At 47.1% G+C, this 18,337-nt stretch overlaps 1 protein-coding gene across 2 annotated transcripts in view; it reads left to right on the forward strand.

Moving 5' to 3' along the window:
• Positions 1-18,066, forward strand: part of LOC142588004 (uncharacterized) — a 28,446-nt gene extending 10,380 nt beyond the window's left edge. Inside the window, exons 2-5 of one of the 2 annotated variants that reach the window (XM_075699421.1) lie at positions 9,221-9,301; positions 10,593-10,781; positions 13,729-13,852; positions 17,858-18,066. In XM_075699421.1, coding sequence (XP_075555536.1) covers positions 9,298-9,301; positions 10,593-10,781; positions 13,729-13,852; positions 17,858-17,876 — 336 coding nt within the window. In that variant the 5' untranslated portion in view covers positions 9,221-9,297 and the 3' untranslated portion in view covers positions 17,877-18,066. Of the gene's footprint in view, positions 1-9,220; positions 9,302-10,592; positions 10,782-13,728; positions 14,045-17,857 lie in introns of those variants that run through there. The other variant, XM_075699420.1, reaches the window with a different exon arrangement.
• Positions 18,067-18,337: the final 271 nt, after the last annotated feature.

An 18,337-nucleotide genomic window follows, 5' to 3' on the forward strand; every position in this document is an offset into this window, starting at 1 on the left:
GAAAGAGCGAGAGCAACAAGAGCGTGACCGTCAACACGCTTTGGAAATGAAGCGTCTTGAGGTAGAGATGGAACGCGCTCGTAATGGAAGTCAGGCACACGGTGCAGGAGAACGAGTATTGTTCAAAATGACTGACCTGATGCGGCCGTTTAAGCTTGGAGAGGACATTGGTTTGTTCCTGGTTAACTTTGAGCGAACGTGCGAGAAGCAGGGGTTCTCTCGGGAAACGTGGCCACAGCGCTTGCTCACTTTGTTACCCGGCGAGGCGGCCGACGTAGTCGCTCGCTTGGATAGAGAGGAAGCAGAGGATTTCGACAAAGTAAAATCGAGTCTGCTAAAAAAGTACCGGCTGTCTGCGGAGGCGTTCCGTCGGAAGTTTCGGGAAAATGAGAAAGGCAAAAGTGAGTCATATACAGAGTTTGCGTATAGGCTTATGTCGAACATGCAGGAGTGGCTCAAAGAAGAGAAAGCGTTTGGTGACCACGATAAAGTTCTGCAGTGCTTCGGGCTAGAACAGTTTTATAGTCGGTTACCGGAGAACGTGCGATACTGGGTCTTGGATAGGCCAGACGTTTGTACGGTGGCTAAAGCCGCTGAGCTAGCCGAGGAGTTTGTGACGCGTCGGGCTCGCGGAGCTAAGGACGGTCAAAAGGGTGAATTTGGCTCGAAGTTTGAGAGGCCGAAGTTCACGCCCATGAGATTAAAGGGGGACACGCGTAGTGCGGATGCGAGCGAAAGCAGTCCGACCAAACGTAAAGAGACGGCGGCAGCCAAACGCAGAAAGCGGTTCGAGATGAGGCGAGCGCGCTTGTGTTATACGTGCCAGAAGCCGGGTCACTTTTCGGCGCAGTGTCCGGAAACAACACCAAAAGTTGTGTTTTTTTCAATAGGCAGCACTGACGAGAACATAAAGCTTCTCGAGCCTTACATGCGAGACCTCCTCGTGAACGGGAAAGAGTGCCGAGTGCTTCGCGATTCCGCAGCTACGATGGATGTAGTTCACCCGTCTTACGTAGAACCCCATATGTTCACGGGCGAGTGCGCGTGGATCAAGCAAGCCGTGGAAGCTCATAGCGTGTGTCTGCCGGTAACAGCCACGGGGTACAGACACATTTTGACTGTGATCTGCCCAGCGACAAAGTTCCCTGAAGCAGTGCCGCTTAAAGAACTCAGCTCAGTTGAGATAGTTAATGCACTACTGTCCATATTTGCGCGAGTTGGTTTCCCTGCGGAAATCCAATCAGATCAGGGCACAGTGTTTACTAGCGCTTTGACGACAACTTTTCTCGAAAGGTGTGGGGTAAAGCTGCTACACAGCTCAGTGTACCACCCACAGTCGAATTCCGTTGAGAAGCTCCACTCCGTCATGAAGCGCGTGTTGAGAGCGTTGTGTTTTGAACATCGAACTGACTGGGAGCTGTGTCTGCCTGGGGTGATGTTTGCTTTAAGGACCCCGCCGCATGCGGCTACGGGGTTTTCGCCAGCTGAACTGGTGTACGGTCGCTCGCTTCGATCTCCGCTTCGCATGCTTCGAGAATCATGGGAAGGTAGGGGCGACGACCCAGTCGTGGTGGAGTACGTGCTTAAGCTCCTCGAACGCTTAAGAAGGGCACAGGAGTTGTCAGGTGAAGCAATGACAAAGGCCCAGCAGAGGGCCAAGGTTTATTATGATCGGACAGCCAGGGCCCGTCGTTTTGAGGTTGGCGATGAGGTCATGATATTGCGCACATCGCTAAACAACAAACTAGACGTGCAGTGGGAGGGCCCAGCACGAATTGTTCAGAAACTGTCGGACGTTAACTACGTGGTAAGTCTGCCAGGAAAGCGGAAAGCACAGCAAGTTTACCACTGTAATCTGCTCAAACCTTATAGACAAAGGGAAGCAGTGGTGTGCATGATGGTAAACGTTCCTGAAGAGCTTCCGGTCGAGCTTCCGGGACTAGGCTCAGTGACGAACAGGGAAGACACCGGTCAAGTCATTAGTGACCTTATCAGTAAAGCGCCGCTGTCGCCTGAGCAGAAAACCGAACTACACCAGCTATTACAAGAGTTTCAAGGTCTGTTCTCTGAGAGGCCTGGTAGGACTTCTGTACTTACTCATGATATAGAACTTACCTCCCCAGAGCCAGTACGATCCAAGGCGTATCGGGTGTCACCCCGCCAGAGCGATATTATGGAGGCTGAGGTAAAGAAAATGCTACAGCTCGGTGTTATTGAGGCAGGTGAGAGTGATTATACCTCCCCTTTGATTTTAGTTGAGGTACCGGGCAAGGAACCTCGTCCTTGCGTCGACTACCGCAGGCTTAATTCCATCACTAAGGATCAAATTTATCCGATCCCTAACATCGAGGAGCGCCTTGAGAAAGTTAGTAGCGCTCAGTTTATTTCCACCCTAGATCTTGTCAGGGGTTATTGGCAGGTTCCACTTACAGAAGAGGCTAGTAGGTATGCGGCGTTCATTTCACCAATGGGAACATTCCGTCCTAAAGTGTTGAGTTTTGGTTTGAAGAACGCGCCATACTGTTTTTCAAGTCTCATGGATAAAGTGTTGCGGGGACAGCAAGAATTCGCTTTACCGTATCTAGACGACGTAGCGATATTCTCCGCATCCTGGTCTGAGCATATGACACACTTGCGGGCAGTGCTAACCCGCCTGCGCGAAGCGGGCTTGACAGTCAAGGCTCCTAAGTGCCAGTTAGCACAGGCCGAGGTTGTCTACCTCGGTCACGTGATTGGTCAGGGTCGTCGCCGCCCCTCTGAAATAAAAGTGGCCGCTGTGCGAGACTTTCCGCAACCGCGCACCAAGACCGATATTCGGTCGTTCTTGGGTGTCGCCGGCTACTATCAGAGGTACATCCCTAGGTACTCTGATATCGCGGCTCCCCTGACGGATGCTCTAAGAAAAACAGAGCCTCAAACAGTCGTCTGGGACGAGACAAAGGAAAGAGCTTTTAGCGCCCTAAAGAGTGCCCTAACAAGCCAGCCTGTGCTACGATCGCCAGACTATACAAAAGGGTTCATTGTTCAGTGCGATGCTAGTGAGCGAGGCATGGGCGTTGTACTGTGCCAACGGGAAAATGGAGAAGTAGAACACCCCGTCCTGTATGCTAGTCGTAAGCTGTCCAGTCGTGAGCAGGCGTATAGCGCCACCGAGAAAGAGTGTGCGTGTCTCGTGTGGGCCGTTCAGAAATTGTCATGCTATCTAGCCGGCTCGAGGTTTATCATTGAGACGGATCACTGCCCTCTCCAATGGCTGCAGACCATCTCTCCCAAAAATGGCCGCCTCCTGCGCTGGAGCCTCGCTTTACAACAATATTCCTTTCAGGTGCGTTACAAAAAGGGGAGTCTCAACGGTAACGCCGATGGCTTAAGTCGAAGCCCCTAACGTAGGAATCAGCCGCAAAATTGTTTGTTACTGATGTTTTTCTTCCTGAGGCAGGATTTTTTTTTACATATTGCTTTTGTTTAGTGTTTCAAAGTGATGATATGCTTTCTAGTGCAATTTTTCAATTTGTGGACGCGTTCTGAGTGATGCTAGACTACTGTAAGGAACTAGGCAGTGGTATAAAAAGGGGAAAGAGCCTGGCAGGGCTTAGTGAGGGTTGTGCCGTGCTTGCTGACTGAGCGGTTGAGTTTCAGCGTAGTTCTAACGCTTGCCGGGAACGAGAACAAAAATGTGAACTCTCCCGAAGTCACTTTGCAGTGTCCCGTGCGAACCTGAACGAGAGAACGAGGCCTTCTCTGTGCGCTGCGCTCAAGAAACGTCGAGGGACGCCCGACTTCGGTTATGAGCATCATCGAGCGACATCCCTCCGGCCAGCGGATGCAGTCCCCTGTCCATCGGGATCTCCTTCCCCCGGCGGGGCGGTCTGTTGCGTTTCGCCTGCGACACGTGGTTTTGCCGGCGCGACTGCGGCGGGGCGGCAGACATTTTGGCCCGATCGTCGTCGCCGCAACACTCATCGGCAGGTGTTTCCAGGCGCGACTGCGGCGATGCGACCGCAAAGGATCACCCTCTCATTCCAGTCATTGTGCCCGAAACAGGCGATGCCAAAGCAGGGATCACCCTCGCATTCCAGTCATTGTGCCCGAAACAGGCGATGCCAAAGCAGGGATCATCCTCGCATTCCAGTCATTGTGCCCGAAACAGGCGATGCCAAAGCAGGGATCATCCTCTCATTACAGTCATTGTGCCCGACCGGCAGCGCTACAACAGGGTGCTACGAGATCGTGCTCGACAGGGTGCTACGAGATCGTGCTCGACATGGTGCTACGGCAGCGCTTCGACAGTGTGCGTCACCATTAGCCCATTGTACATTCACGTGCTCGTCTTTTGAGGGGTTCCTTCTTGCCCTCAACTGCGAGAGTATAAAAACAGCTGCCCCCGGACGCCAAAAGGAGGGCTCCGATTTCTTCTGTTGAGTAAAGTGCTCTCCCGTCTCTCTACTTCGGTCAACCTGACCGCCAACTCTTTGCGATGTTAAAATAAACAAGTTGTTTCGTTGTTACCAGTCGACTCATGCTTTGCCGGGACCTTCGGATGCTTCCAGTTGTACCCCAGGCCGCCAGGCCAACGCTACCCTTGGGGCTTGCGACCCAGGTACAACCACGGGCGTCAGCGCCGAGTTCCCAACAGATCGTACCAGCGGTGCGATCCCAAACATCACCTAGGTAAACGCACTCCTTCACATACTCTAGAGGCCGACTGGCGTTCTTGAACTCTTGTTTCCTTGCCAGGCTATATTTGCCTTCCGCCATATTAATATTCAACCCCACTCTTACTTTCTCTGCTAAGGTCCTCAATCATTTGTTGCAATTCGTCCCCACCGTTGCTGAACAAGACAATGTCATCTGCAAACTGAAGGTTGCTGAGATATTCGCCGTTGACCCTCACTCCTAAGCCTTCCCCGTCTAATAGCTTGAATACATCTAAGCATGCAGTGAATAGAATTGCAGAGACTGTCTCCTAGCCTCAGCCCTTTCTTGATAGGTAACTTTCTACTTTTCTTGTGGAGAATTAAGGTAGCTCAGGAATATTTGTAGATATTTCCCAAGACATTTACGTATGCCTCATATACTCCTTGATTTCGAAATGTCTCTATGACTGTTGAATTATACTTCCTCCAGTTGACTGTAACGATTACTCCGTTTTCATCGACTAACAATATTACACCGTATTCAAAAGAAACTAAATACTAAACAAGCCAGCTTTCACGATATTTTCTGCAAGCAGAAAGAAAGCAACAGTCCATACCCGCGATGTCCGTGACGTCACGGTGACGCACAGGCGCTCAGGATAAGTGGAATTCAAGAAAGGAAACTTCGGCCAGTAACATCTTAAAAAGTTACCAAACTTTCCTCGCCAAATAAAATTAATGTTTCCTAACCGGTTCTTGAGAGAATACAATTTAAATATCTAAACTCGCGCAACACTGCTCTTTGGAGTCTCCTTCAGAAGTCACGAATATAGAAAAGGAGAGAACACGATAAATTAAAGGCAGGCAACCAGGACAGAGGAGCCCAGTTGGCTACCCTGCACGAGGAAAGGGGGACAAAAAGATTAAGTCAAGGCGAGAAGAAAGTCAAAAGTCGATGTGCGCTCCGGAGGTCGCCGACAACGGAGTTCTCATCGCTCTGTCACAGAACTCGGGACGGTAATTCAGATTTCCTCCAGGAATGGTCGGATTACGTTTACTATAGACGAACAGTCAAGCCAGGGTCTTTAATCAGCAGGAGCAAAACAGACAGCGTCGGGTCGAGACCCCGCAGCTTGAAAAACATGCTCGCGCACGCGCGGCACACGCCGCGCCTATGATCGCGGTCGACCCAGTCGACGGCCTCGGATTGGGCGCCGCCGCCACCGCCGCGGCCCCGGCTGACGTCACATCACTGCCGCCCGCTCGACCGCTGCAAGAGCGCGCGAACGCGCGACCGGCTCCCGGAATGCTCCGCTGCTCGCGTGGGCGACGTAGGGCGACGCCGTCGTCGGCCGCACGCCGAAGAGAGCATGGGGGGGGACATCGGCGGCCGGCGGCCCGCGCGGGCGCGCGCTCGGGTCTTGCGACACGGAGCGGCAAAGGCCCGGCCTAGCAGGAACTCCCTTGCCACGGGTGTTTACTCGTCGCGGTGCCTGCTGGCTCCGCTTCTTCTGCAGCCGACGCCGCAGCGGCGGCCGTAGCAGTGAAGTACGACTCCACTTAATCCAGCCTCGAAAACGGGTCAAAACTCGGAATCAAATAGACACCGAAGTGAAAGCATTCGACAGTTTGCCCTGCGGAATAAAACGTGTGTGGAAGCATGGATTTTTTTTTGTACATGTACTGCTAGTTTTGTTCAATGAAGTCCAACAGGGCGTTGGGGTTTGTCCGGGTAACGTCAGAACATGAAAGCTTGCGCTTTATTTTCTCTTCCAGTAATCAGTCGTTTACCGCAAGATAACAGCGAAGGTTGAAAAATAATTTGTTTGACTAAATTGATTTGGTTTTCAATTTCACGTCACTTTGAATGGGCGCTGAGACGTGCTCCCTGCAGGGAAGCAGAAATAGTGCCCCTTCCCATCAAGCCTCTTTTGCTCGCGCTTTTAAAGAGTGTTGACACATATTTTCGGTGTTGTAGAAGCTCTGCCGCTCGCTTCTCCCACACAAAAGGACGACAGTTAGTACGACGATTCGGAAACACCTGTAAGGTGTTTCAATTAGGTACGAAAGTTCGTTTCAAAATGCAGGCTACATTGTCATGGACGTTATCGTGACGTCTTGACCCAGAGCAACACTTCCAGACGTCGTGTAGCGAGTATAAAGGATAGACATGTTGACGTTGCTCATGAAAAAAAATAATAAGCTACAGTTCTGCGCGTGTTTCTTCTGACTGTGCTCGCAAGGGATAGGCGTAGCATTTGCAGGGATGGAGCGAGGATTCGTATCGTGACGTCATGGCACATCCATCTCCTGGGTACTGAAACCGAAACTCGTTAGAAAATACAGGTGCCGTAATAAATTCTTTACGGTGCTCTGATGATTGCCAGTTTCGTTACTGTGTTGCCGAGGCTTCCGACCTTCATTTGACTCAAAAAATAATGAGTCGAACACGTCATATCACTACTCCTCAACACTGTAAGGCCCAGTGTATCACATGTGCTACACTCAGCCTGATGTCTCAAAATTTTGATTGAAACATGCGAAACTTCATGAAAAGCCCATAGTTGCATTTATATGCTGGAGTGGAGTTTCAGCTTTGTATAGTTTAACAAACCAATTACAAATAATTAAGTAGTAGTTTAATTCAGTTATGCCAGAAAATAATTAGTATTTTCTTTCTGAATACTTTATTTCCATAGCCAGGAATAAATACCAACAATTTGTTGCAATTTTCCTTGATGTGGAACTGTGTTTGGGCATTAGCGGGTTGTAACAGATAGATAGATAGATAGATAGATAGATAGATAGATAGATAGATAGATAGATAGACAGATAGACAGATAGATAGATAGATAGATAGATAGATAGATAGATAGATAGATAGATAGATAGATAGATAGCAACAGGTGTCAGCTTGCCATGAAGGGAATTGATGTGAACCGCATTTCCTTGATGCCCTAGAGTATATACTGCCCCATTCACATTCTTACATCCACCTCTTATGTATCCCTTGTTCAGGTTGATCCCCGCGAGGCTGTTTTTGAATCTTAATGCTACCTAGATAGCTGCGCTAGCCTTTAATAGTTATAGTGTCCTGCGATGTCACTGCGCGCTCCAAGTAGCTCGCGAAGTGGCACCAGGTCTACTTCTAGTGTCATTATTCCTACGCTGGCTCCCTAAGACAACAATCCAAAAGTGTACTCTAATATTCTCACTACGAAACTGTATACGATTCAGCATGGCTTATATATATTCTGGCGTCGTCGCCTTCAGCGCACGGCTTTGAGAGACCGGACACTGTACCATTCCGGCCGGGAAAAGTTCGACGATAACCAAGAAAGAAAGAACATGCAACAAATGAATGTTTTTTTTCTTGCTCCGTTACTGCAGACGCAGTTTCTCGTTAGTCTGAGTAGAGAAAAAAATAAATGGGAATGAAAAGAAACCTAGACCTGAATCAAGAGCCAAAATTTTACTATCCCCCACTCCTTGCGAGTGTGGCACGTGCGCTTTGAGTGTCTCGCTGGAGTTCGATCCACGCGGCGCTCGGTGTTCGATCGAACGGCGCGCGCCGCGTTGCCGGCCGTAGCGGACCGCGAGCGCATAGCGCCAGGCAGACGGGGTCACGGCGGTCTCTAGAAGCTGGTGCTGTCCGCGGAACTTGGACAAGGACCGGCTGCCGACCTCTTGAACGAAACAACGCGCGGGTCAACCGAGGCTGCATAGATCGCGAGTGATGCTGTTGCTGAATCGCATGCGTTGCTGAAAGCTGAATATCATGCTGGCTTAGGTTCGCCGCCAGAGAGAGAGAGAGAAAATATTTATTTGTGATGAGGTGGGGAGGCTTTCCTGCAGGATGGAGCCTCTATTTGGGGGCCCCATTGGCTCGCGCCACACCGCGGGCCCGCCGGATCAGCCGTCCGCTGCTCTCTGATCAGTGCAGTCCCCAAGAGGAAGGCGATGGTAAAGGAATAGGGGAGTAAACCGGAGGCTGTGGGCATTCCCCCGTGCAATTATATACTGTGGGCTTTGCTCCACAGTAGGGACAGTATGAGGAATATTGCCTGGTTTGGAAGTTCACCGTCAGAAGCTCACTGTCACACGAGTCAATGCATGAATCTGAGTCAATACATGAATCTTTCATTTTCATTTCGGAACTTCAGACTGCGCCTAAAGTTTGCGGAGAAACAGGCATATTCATCATCACCGCGGACAGTTTCTTAATGTCACTGCGTCGTTCCTTGTCAAAGCAGCAGTAGGCAGAGGTTTCTTCGCGTTCTGAATCTCTCGAAGATATTAATCTATAAAGATTAACAAATCGCACAGGGATAAATGTAAAACGTTCTCTGCGCGGCCAGAAAACCGTAAAATCTGACTATACACGTGCGGATACGCAAACATACACGCAAGATAAATATTTGGTTAGCCTTGACCATAAACAACAGCACACGTCAATATACGACCGCTGTGAGTGCACAATCAAAAGACAGCGGTCATTCTGTAACACCCTTTATGTCGAAGGCATTGCACTACTCGCACCTAGCTCCACTTGCAAGAGTTGCTTTTCCCTTTTCTTCTACAAGGAAAACAACCGCACCCGTGTCTACCATAGGGGCAAGTTCACTCTAATAAGAGAAGGAACAAAGGGAACTGCTCTCGCATGGGTAAGTTCATGACTCCTATTTAACTCCATTTGAGAGATTCGTACACCCCTTCTGTTCTAAGAAAAGAAAGAGTAACACCGATCCGTATCATCAGTGTGACTTGAACCATAACTAAAAAAGGGAAACACTGGCAACTCCTCTATGCGCGAGTAATTGCTTGGCCGGCATTTAACTCTCTTTGCGAGCGTTGTATTCGCGTGTTGACCTAATGAAAAAGCAGAACTCATCAGGTACGATCGATGTAAGTCCTCTCTAAAAGGAGCACGAGTGCTGTATAAGCTCCTTTAAGCGGGAGTAATTGCATACCCCATCTTTTAATCCACCCACGGGAGTCCCCTCACTTCTAGAAGGATTACGCTTACTGCACTTGTAGTCGATCAGGGAGAAAGTACTTCTTTTGAGGCGTACATGACCATGCACTTTTTAAGAAGTTTGCACCCTTTCTGGCGTATCTTCACCCACCACAATAATCGCCATCTGTCTTGCTCGTGCTTCCTTTCTTTTTTTGACGCTGCGGGCCCGGTACTTCCAGGTCACGAACGGCATACGCGTTATCAGCGTGACATAGCATTCTCAAACGGAAAGTAGCGAGCGCAGATTTTTCAAGAATGGAAAGGCAAGCAAGGCAGATGACGATTATTGTTGTGGGACAAACTAGTCCCAAAAGGGTGCAAACTTTTTTTAAGAATGTAACTCTTCAAAATGGAGTAGACATGCGAAACAATCACCTATATTTCCGCTGAAAGGAATTGTCACGCCCTTTCGTCCGTTGAGGAGGAGGGGGGAGAAGCATTGTTGTAAGACGTTTTAGGAAGTGTTGTCACTGTAGGGACAACTTTAAAAAAGTTACAAAAGGGGGAGCCGATTTTGACAAGGCTCCTAATGAGATATTTGTTTTCCAGGGGTCTTGGATTTTGATCAGCGGCGATTCCATATAAGGAAGTGAAATATTATGCAGTTTAAATGCATATCTTGAAATTTGTGTGAAGCGAAACTGTCGTGAAGCAGTTTACGAAATGCTGTAAATTTCCCAAATCATTCCTGCGTCTTCGGCGCAAACGGAACGGGCGCTTACGCATGCGCACCCACGCTATGCACCCAGGCAGTGATCATTTCAAACAGCTAGAGCATTGGGCTACTGTACTGAGGAACCGAGGTTCTATGCGACCATCGGGCATTTATTTCATTTTATTAATGTCAGATATAAGCAAGACAGCAGCGGTACCCAGCAGTCGTGGTAAGGAAAGTCCGGGAGGGTTCGCAAAATGAAAAGCTTCGCATTAAAACGCAGCTTCTCCGTTGGCGACCACCATCGTCAGCGAGCCGCAGAGCGCCCACGCCATCTCGGGACGCACTGGCAAAACTTGGACGCCTCATGCCCGCGGGTTGCGCAACAGGCACGACTACACTGCTACGTACGGCGGAGACAGCGCAGAGGCGCCAGCCGCCGCTGCCACAGATCGAAATTCGGGACGCCTCGGTATGTGTGCCTCACGCCCGCGAACATCGAACAACAGTTCTGTAGCAAAAATTAGTTTACCACAATTTGTTCTAAAAACGCACATGCACTTGAAAGAGAGGAAAATAATGGCAAGAGCACACCCGCAACTGCCACTGGAACGGGCTCAACGCCTGTCTACTCCTCTGGATGGAGGGGCCCGAGACATAGCATGGAAGGTAGGAAGAATGAAATGAAAGAGGGGGAAAAAGCGGAACGATCACAAACGCTACAGTATAAGAAGGACAAAGAATAGAGTACTGCTATACAATTAGAAATATTTTTACTGTTATTTTGAAGTTAACGGAACGTCAAAATAATACTAAGAAAGGGGGACAAAGTTTTACTTGTGATGCGCTGAGTACAACCGAGTAAAACTAATAACCACAATAGGATATAGCAGACAAGAATTACAAAGAGCAATTGGACGAGGACAACGAAGACAATTGCGTTTTGTGGTCCTTGTCTGGTGCGCCATATCGCGGTTATTAGTTTCACTCACTCGGGCTCAGCGCATTACAAGGTAAAACGAACACGAACTAGCCCAATTTCTCATTTTATGCTCATGAAGAAGTATCTGGTCTCCTCACTCGCGAAGAAAATGTACGTAAAAGTTTGGTAACTACAAAGAATTTCAACATCTGAGATTACGAGATTGTAATATCAGATGTAAGTGTACTGTTTTCCTTGCACGTCGCTATCGAGGTGGTCTTATTCACCTGCGGTGTACAATCTTCCATGAATGCTTGTAGGTGCTCGACATCATCAACCTCATCGCATTCTCGTTGCTTTTTATACGACTTTTAGTCTGCGGGGGATTTTTATCACAGAGTTTTACGCTATATATTCTTAAAGGAAATCTGTGGATCGGTGTCTGCATGCACCGTCAGTATGGATATTGTTATGACGTGGTGAGAAGTAGATCGCAGGAAGCTAGCCTCGGGCTTATGTAGTCGAAGAACAGGGCAGAGTCAAGGCACTGCTTAACAACACCTTACAGAATATTTACATGAAGGAAGTCGCATACGAGGGAGATTAAGAAACTGGACGCCAAGTGTTTTATACATCTTGGCCCTCGAAATTTTCCTAGTTTCCTGGATATTGTTAAGGCACAACTAAATGCGGCGCTAGTCAGAAGACAACTACATAACGTGTAGAGGTGCAATCGGTCTCGACAGCCATCTTGTTTATGTATCATTGTCTCTCTTGTAAATATTGTAAATGACCTTTATATGTGACTTCTGCAACGTAACAATATTATCGGAAGTTCTTTATTCGAATCCATCAAACTCGTGAATTAGCTATGCGTGCTGTCACAGTTTCATGCATATCTTGATGACGAGTCACACTTTCTTGTTCTCAGGTCGATTCTCTTTTTCTCAAGGGCAAATTTTTTTTACTTATCCGATCTGAGGTCCGTTAGGCTGAATCAAGCAAACAAATTTTAATAGTTGAGACAATGTAGGCAGACAAACGGTTCCAATCATAGCGTGTTTCTGGCACGAATGTCTTGGAGCACCATTTAGGCGCGCAACTTAGTATAGCGACTTTCATTTGCTTTTCAATACGAGGCGAGCTATATGTACTGGGAGGATCGAAATACGTAGGCCTGAATTTTTTTGCGCATATTTGCGGAGATATGTACGAGGCGAGAAATACCCTGGTCTAATTTTCACAAAGCTGTAATGTTTTCTTTTTAAAGAGACGTTGAAAGTAAAATAACATAGACCTAAGCATGCGGAACGCCTGTGGGGTAAGCAAACTGCACTCAACGAACAATTGTAGCTGGCCTTGCGCTCCATATCTTCCGCAAATATCACAAAGTGTCCCAAACGCAAGAGGCATACAACAGCTGTGAATGTGTTAGATACTTTTCTAACGATTGTTTTGGTGAAGCTGCAGCAATCAGTGCTACGATAACATGGGGAAAGCCATAGTTAGAATTTTCTTATCGTATATATCGTATGTTCCAGCAAATATTATTAGTAGCATGGACAGCAAAATATTTTGCGAGTCAGCGCATGTAGGATCCATATGTAAACAGCGCTGCAAAGCCTGTGCAGGTCAGCCGTAAGATGCTGTAAAAGGGCGAAAATCGAAATGTGCTGAAAGAATGGGGTTTATCAATTGCCACGGCAAGCCAACACGTTAGTGTACGACTGCTTCTGGTATAAATATCATATTCAGCACCGAAATGCTGCAAAACTACTGCCATCGTTGACACGCACAGAAGTGATTTAAAAACAACAAAGCGTGACTCGTTATTCAAGGTAAGTATGAAAATACGCACGTGTTCGATTGATGCAACCTTTGTCAATATCTGAAATGGCTACCTATGCTCACTTTGTTTGGCAACAAGTATTCTTATTTAGCCTCCGATTCCTTCCACAATACGGCTTTCGGAGCACTAGAAACAATAATAATTCCATAAAATCTCGAAAAATATTCCGTTCGGCTACTCGATGATGTCTGGTTACTTACCAAACATAATCCATATTTAATGACAGGCAAACTAGAAAGTGTCGTGTTTTGTTCATGCGCTGAAGATTTACGCGACTGGGTGGATTGAATCTGCGCATAAACCGTTTAGCTGCTCTAAAATAATATGGTGAATGTAGAACGCAAAGCAAGTGACCCACAGAGAAGAGCAAAAAAATTTTACTATGTGCTTTGTACAGTTGTCAAAATTTGTGCCATATGACAGAAAATTTTACGTACTACTCAAGATACTTATGGTACCTGCAAAATGACAGCTGTCAGACATCTGTCAAGAAATACCAAAACTCCATGATATGCATAGACTTCTCATAGACTGTAAAGACACAGACAACTGAGAACAATAGGTGACGTCTAAATCGCATTCCTTAGCGACCAGCTCTCTCACAATAAGAAAAGCTAATCTCGAAGGTCATGCTTTCATGTACTGCAGGCGCCGGAAGCGATTGGAGGAGCCACAAGCACATCACGAGTGTCGTGTTCCGTACACCGCCTCTAAGGACGGACCATCAACAGCAAATGAAACGCAAGACGGAGATGGACGATCAAAACACCTTGTACGCGTGCTTACATAGCAGTACAACGTATCATCGCTGTGTAGACGGTTTATAAGCATGGAATAGTCATAAACATACGTTTCAGAGTCTCAAATAGGCAACTGCTGTAGATGTAAGTGAAGCTGGAAACGGAGCAGCGCGAACAAATAGTTTTGGAATTGCTCGCGTTTTATGCTGATGGGGCGTACAAGTACAGGAAAAGAAGTAGGGCATCTACTGCGCTTGCTGTAGAAAGGGAACAGCATATTACGAGCCACAAGAATTGCAGTGTTTCAAGGGACATGCGGGCAATGCACCCATAGGGGCGCATTTGCCGTCCAGCTTTGCATAGGTGTGGGGTCATCGACGTTTAAGGGGATACCTCTTTAATACAAGACGCTTCACAGCTAGCCACTTCAATTTGAAAAGATCACCTGCACATCAAATCGGGGTTAGTCATTCATGCACATATATAGACAACCGCGTGTCACCTCACAAGGGTTACATTTTAAAAAGAAATCGGAGAAAGCGTTGCGGTTCTGTCAGACCGATTACTAATGAAGTAGTACCATTGGGGGGAACTAAATACTGCCTTCCTCTACCTGTAGAGAGCCAACGTTTTTAATAATGGCGATATCCGCAGGAAATGTCATCCTGCCTCTGATAAATATGTATACTGAATAGCACTTTTTATTCATGTTTGCCTTCAGGTTCTTTATTATTTGACCACCGTCGACAATCCTACCGGTTTTGATAAACCTATTCCCCTTATGTCCTCGTTGGCTGTTCCTTCAAGCACGAATAATAACTGACCCGTCGGCAATCATTGCTGCTTTTGGCAATTGTACTCTGTCTATGCCTTTCAGTTAAATGGCTATTGGCCTAGAAGGAGAGAGGTAGAGACACGAATGAGATGAAAGGCAAATAGGTTAACCAGAGTAACCGTCCCGTTGGGCTACTCTGCTGTGGAGGGAAATTGAAAGCGTAGAAAAGATGACAGAAAATCTCAAAGAATCTGTACGCACAAGCGCGATGAAGGCGCCTGACGATGGTTACAGCCTTTCATACAAACCCGCTTCTTTAATAACATTGCGACGTATGCATCCTTTAGTGGGGATGGCCTACTTTAATGTCATTAGCATTCTATCTTGTGAATAATGCTCAACTGTTGCTTATATGTTTTATATTATGAATATTACAAAAAGCGGCACGTACCAGTGGTACATAACTTGTGACCTCGGTGTGAGTCAAAGAGGTTCGTAAAGGAAGCTTGAAAACAAGTACCGCACAAAGAGCGATGGAACGAAGAATGCTAGGCATAACTTTGAGAGACAGAAAGAGAGCAAACGATCAGAGATCAGAGAGCAAACGGGTACAGACGATATTCAAATAGACATAAAGAGGAAAAAAATGGCGCTGCGCACGTCATGTAATGCGCAGGTTATATAAGCGTTGGACAATTAGGGTGACAGAACGGGTACCAAGAGAACGGAAGCGCAGTAGAGGACGGCAGAGGACTAGGTGGTGCGACGAAATTCGGAAATCTGCGGGTGCTAGTTGGAATCGGTTGGCGCAGGACAGGGGTAATTGGAGATCGCAGGGAGAGGCCTTCATCCTGCAGTGGACATATATGATGATGATGATGATGATGATGATGATGAACAAAGGGCCATACCCATTGACCCCCAGTGACCCATGTTGGCGGCAACGAGGTTCATTGCAGAGATGCATATAGCCAGTGACTCAATTTACTGTCAAAGATGTTCATTGAAGAGCAACACATACTCATTCACCCAAGTTGGCCAGACGGTTGTTTTTGAACCCCGTTCCATCAGCACAACAGCACGATCCTCTAATGATTGGACCGCGGGCTATCCAGCGACACAAGTTGGTGGGAAAGAGGATAGGTGCGGACATGTACACATAGACGTATAGGATATTCTGCAAGCTGGCTGAAATTCCCAAAGAATGCTAATAGCCTTAGAGAAGAAGCGTAGTATAGCGCCTTCAGAGAAAGTTGAGCTGGCAACGGTTGGGGCCAGGGACATAGGAAATCCGTTTTAGTAAATACCGCCATCACTAAATGTATCAAGAATATGCCTAGTCTATCATGATTCATGACTATGAATTGGGGACAATAGCAAACAGCCCCCCTAAAGTTGCCACGAGCTGAAAACGTGCGTGGTTTCCGTGGGAAAGTGCCACTTTATGACGGATTTAACTAGTGGCAGAGGCCCTCATTCACAACCGTTGCAGTCGTTAACGCCGTTTTTCAATGGCTATAACGGCAATTATTTGCGGCTATTACGGGAGATGACGTTGCTCATGTTCTCAGCTTCTGTTGTTTCACTATCTGCTTCTTTGAAGTCCCTGAATATTTTGTGATTATTGTTGATTAATACAATGCTAGTGCAGTTCCCGCAGATTCTGTATAGCTGTCTTGTTGCTGTTGTAGTTTGTGTTACGTTTACATTTACTTTTAGCATCATTGTTTTTTAAGAGACTTTATCTATTCTTTGCGCTAAAACACTGCATCTCAATCAAACTGCTTTTCCGGTTTCTTTGATCTTCGCTTGCCTCAGCTTCCCTGCTGAAAGCGCGCGCATTGGCGCTTTACGAACAAAGGATTACAACCAGGGCAACCTTGAAAGAAACACAAAGGTGAAAAAGAGTGTGAAGAGCTAGTACGCAGGTAGCACAATATTGGCAAAACCGTATTGTTGGCCATATGAATGCGTTCGCGGATGGCAAGGAAGCGCGCTCTCCTGAGACGTTCGCACCCCGCCTGTGCGATGGAAAAGCACCCAGGGACCTTCCCAACGGTGCGGCACGGCCGAGTCGCGGCCAGGCCTTGCTGCGCTGGAGCGAAGTCGCAGCCGTACTCGTACGTTCCGGCAGTCTCGGCAGGCAAAGACGGAAGTACAATGGCGCTTCGCACGCCCGTCATCTTTAGCATGAGCGAAAGAAGCTCAGAGGTCAAGGCCGAGGTCGTGCGGGATGTCGCACCATGGAGCCTGTGATTTTCTTTGTTCTTTTTTCAGGGAAGGAATAGGGAACGGGAACGCTCAAAGACAGCGTTGAACGTGAAGAGAGGTGTTACAAGTCACAAACCGCAAAAAAGTTACCACTTTTGTTATTGCAAGTTATTTGTGTGTTGGATGTTTGTAGCGACTACTTAAAAGCAGTATTTAGTTAACCAAGAAACTTTCGGTCAGTTTTTCGGGGTTATAAATAACGAACATATGAATATCAGAGCATCAGGCATCGTTTTGGGCTTTCTCCAAAGATGAGCTGATCTTAGTACGGATCAGTTCGGTCCTTTGAAATGGCACGCCGAATAGGCAAACCACGTAAACATTGAATAAAGAAGCGTTTTCCCCATCGTCACCGTGCGACATGCACTGCGCTTGTTATGGCAACGTGTACTGTCTAGTAGAATATTCGGCTGTAGATCAAAAACAGCATTAAAGTGTCCAGGTATTTCATGGTTTAATTTTTATTCGTATATTTATCCAATGTACTGCGGTAAAGTACATAGGTCAGAGATTTAATTGACTTCTAACGTATAAGTATTTCATGGCGAGGATTTCAGCCAACTTGCAGTCAGAATCTCTCACGAAGTTTATGCCAAGTTTACCACGTTTAATAATATGCAGCACGAAGCGAAACAGCTATCAGTGGCTATATCGCGATCCACTTCTGAGCAAAAAGTGATGGGGTTAGACTCCCTGGCCGTGGCGGCGACGTTCCGCTACCATCGGAGTGCAAAAAATAAACTCGTATGCCGTCTCTTGGTGCAGGTCAGGGAAATCCTTAGAGGTCGAGGTTAATACATGGACTACCACCCGACACCTATCTCTCCTTCACAAAAGTTGTTATAGAATGTCTGTTGTATGAATATTGAGTTTTTATTGACTTCTACATACGCATGTAATGCGTAGGGCAGATAACCGGTGGGCCATTAGAGTTGCAGAATGTGTGGAAAAGGAAGGGGAGCGCAATTTTTGAAATTTTCTGACATTCTAGGTTGAAATGCGGACGCTGAAAGGGATTCCTTGAGCGTGTATTGGACGGCCTGACATGAACATGCGTTCTCGGAAGCCAGTCCAAACAAATTTTTGGATTTATCTGGGACCTCGACCGATTCGCCTGGAAAAAAAGAGATTGGGCACATGTTTGCAACATTAATAATAATAATAATAATAATAATAATAATAATAACAATAATAATAAATAGCAAGAAATGAAATAAATCTACCAAGATTCATTGTTTCAATTCGATGGGTATACTGGAATCGTCTGTGAACAGCACATAGACTCACGAGCAGGAAGCATTGCCATATAGGCAAAGCACAAAATGTATGCACAATCGTACACCGTTGACTCACAAGAGGACAATGCCACCGACTGTGGGGATGTCTGTGCCGTACAAACGAAATGCGGAATTTTAATATCAACTGTGTACATACCTCCAGGCACACCCAAGTGTGATGTCGAGAAGTACAT

The sequence above is a fragment of the Dermacentor variabilis genome, chromosome 7, assembly GCF_050947875.1.
Source record: "Dermacentor variabilis isolate Ectoservices chromosome 7, ASM5094787v1, whole genome shotgun sequence".
Classification (NCBI taxonomy): domain Eukaryota; kingdom Metazoa; phylum Arthropoda; class Arachnida; order Ixodida; family Ixodidae; genus Dermacentor; species Dermacentor variabilis.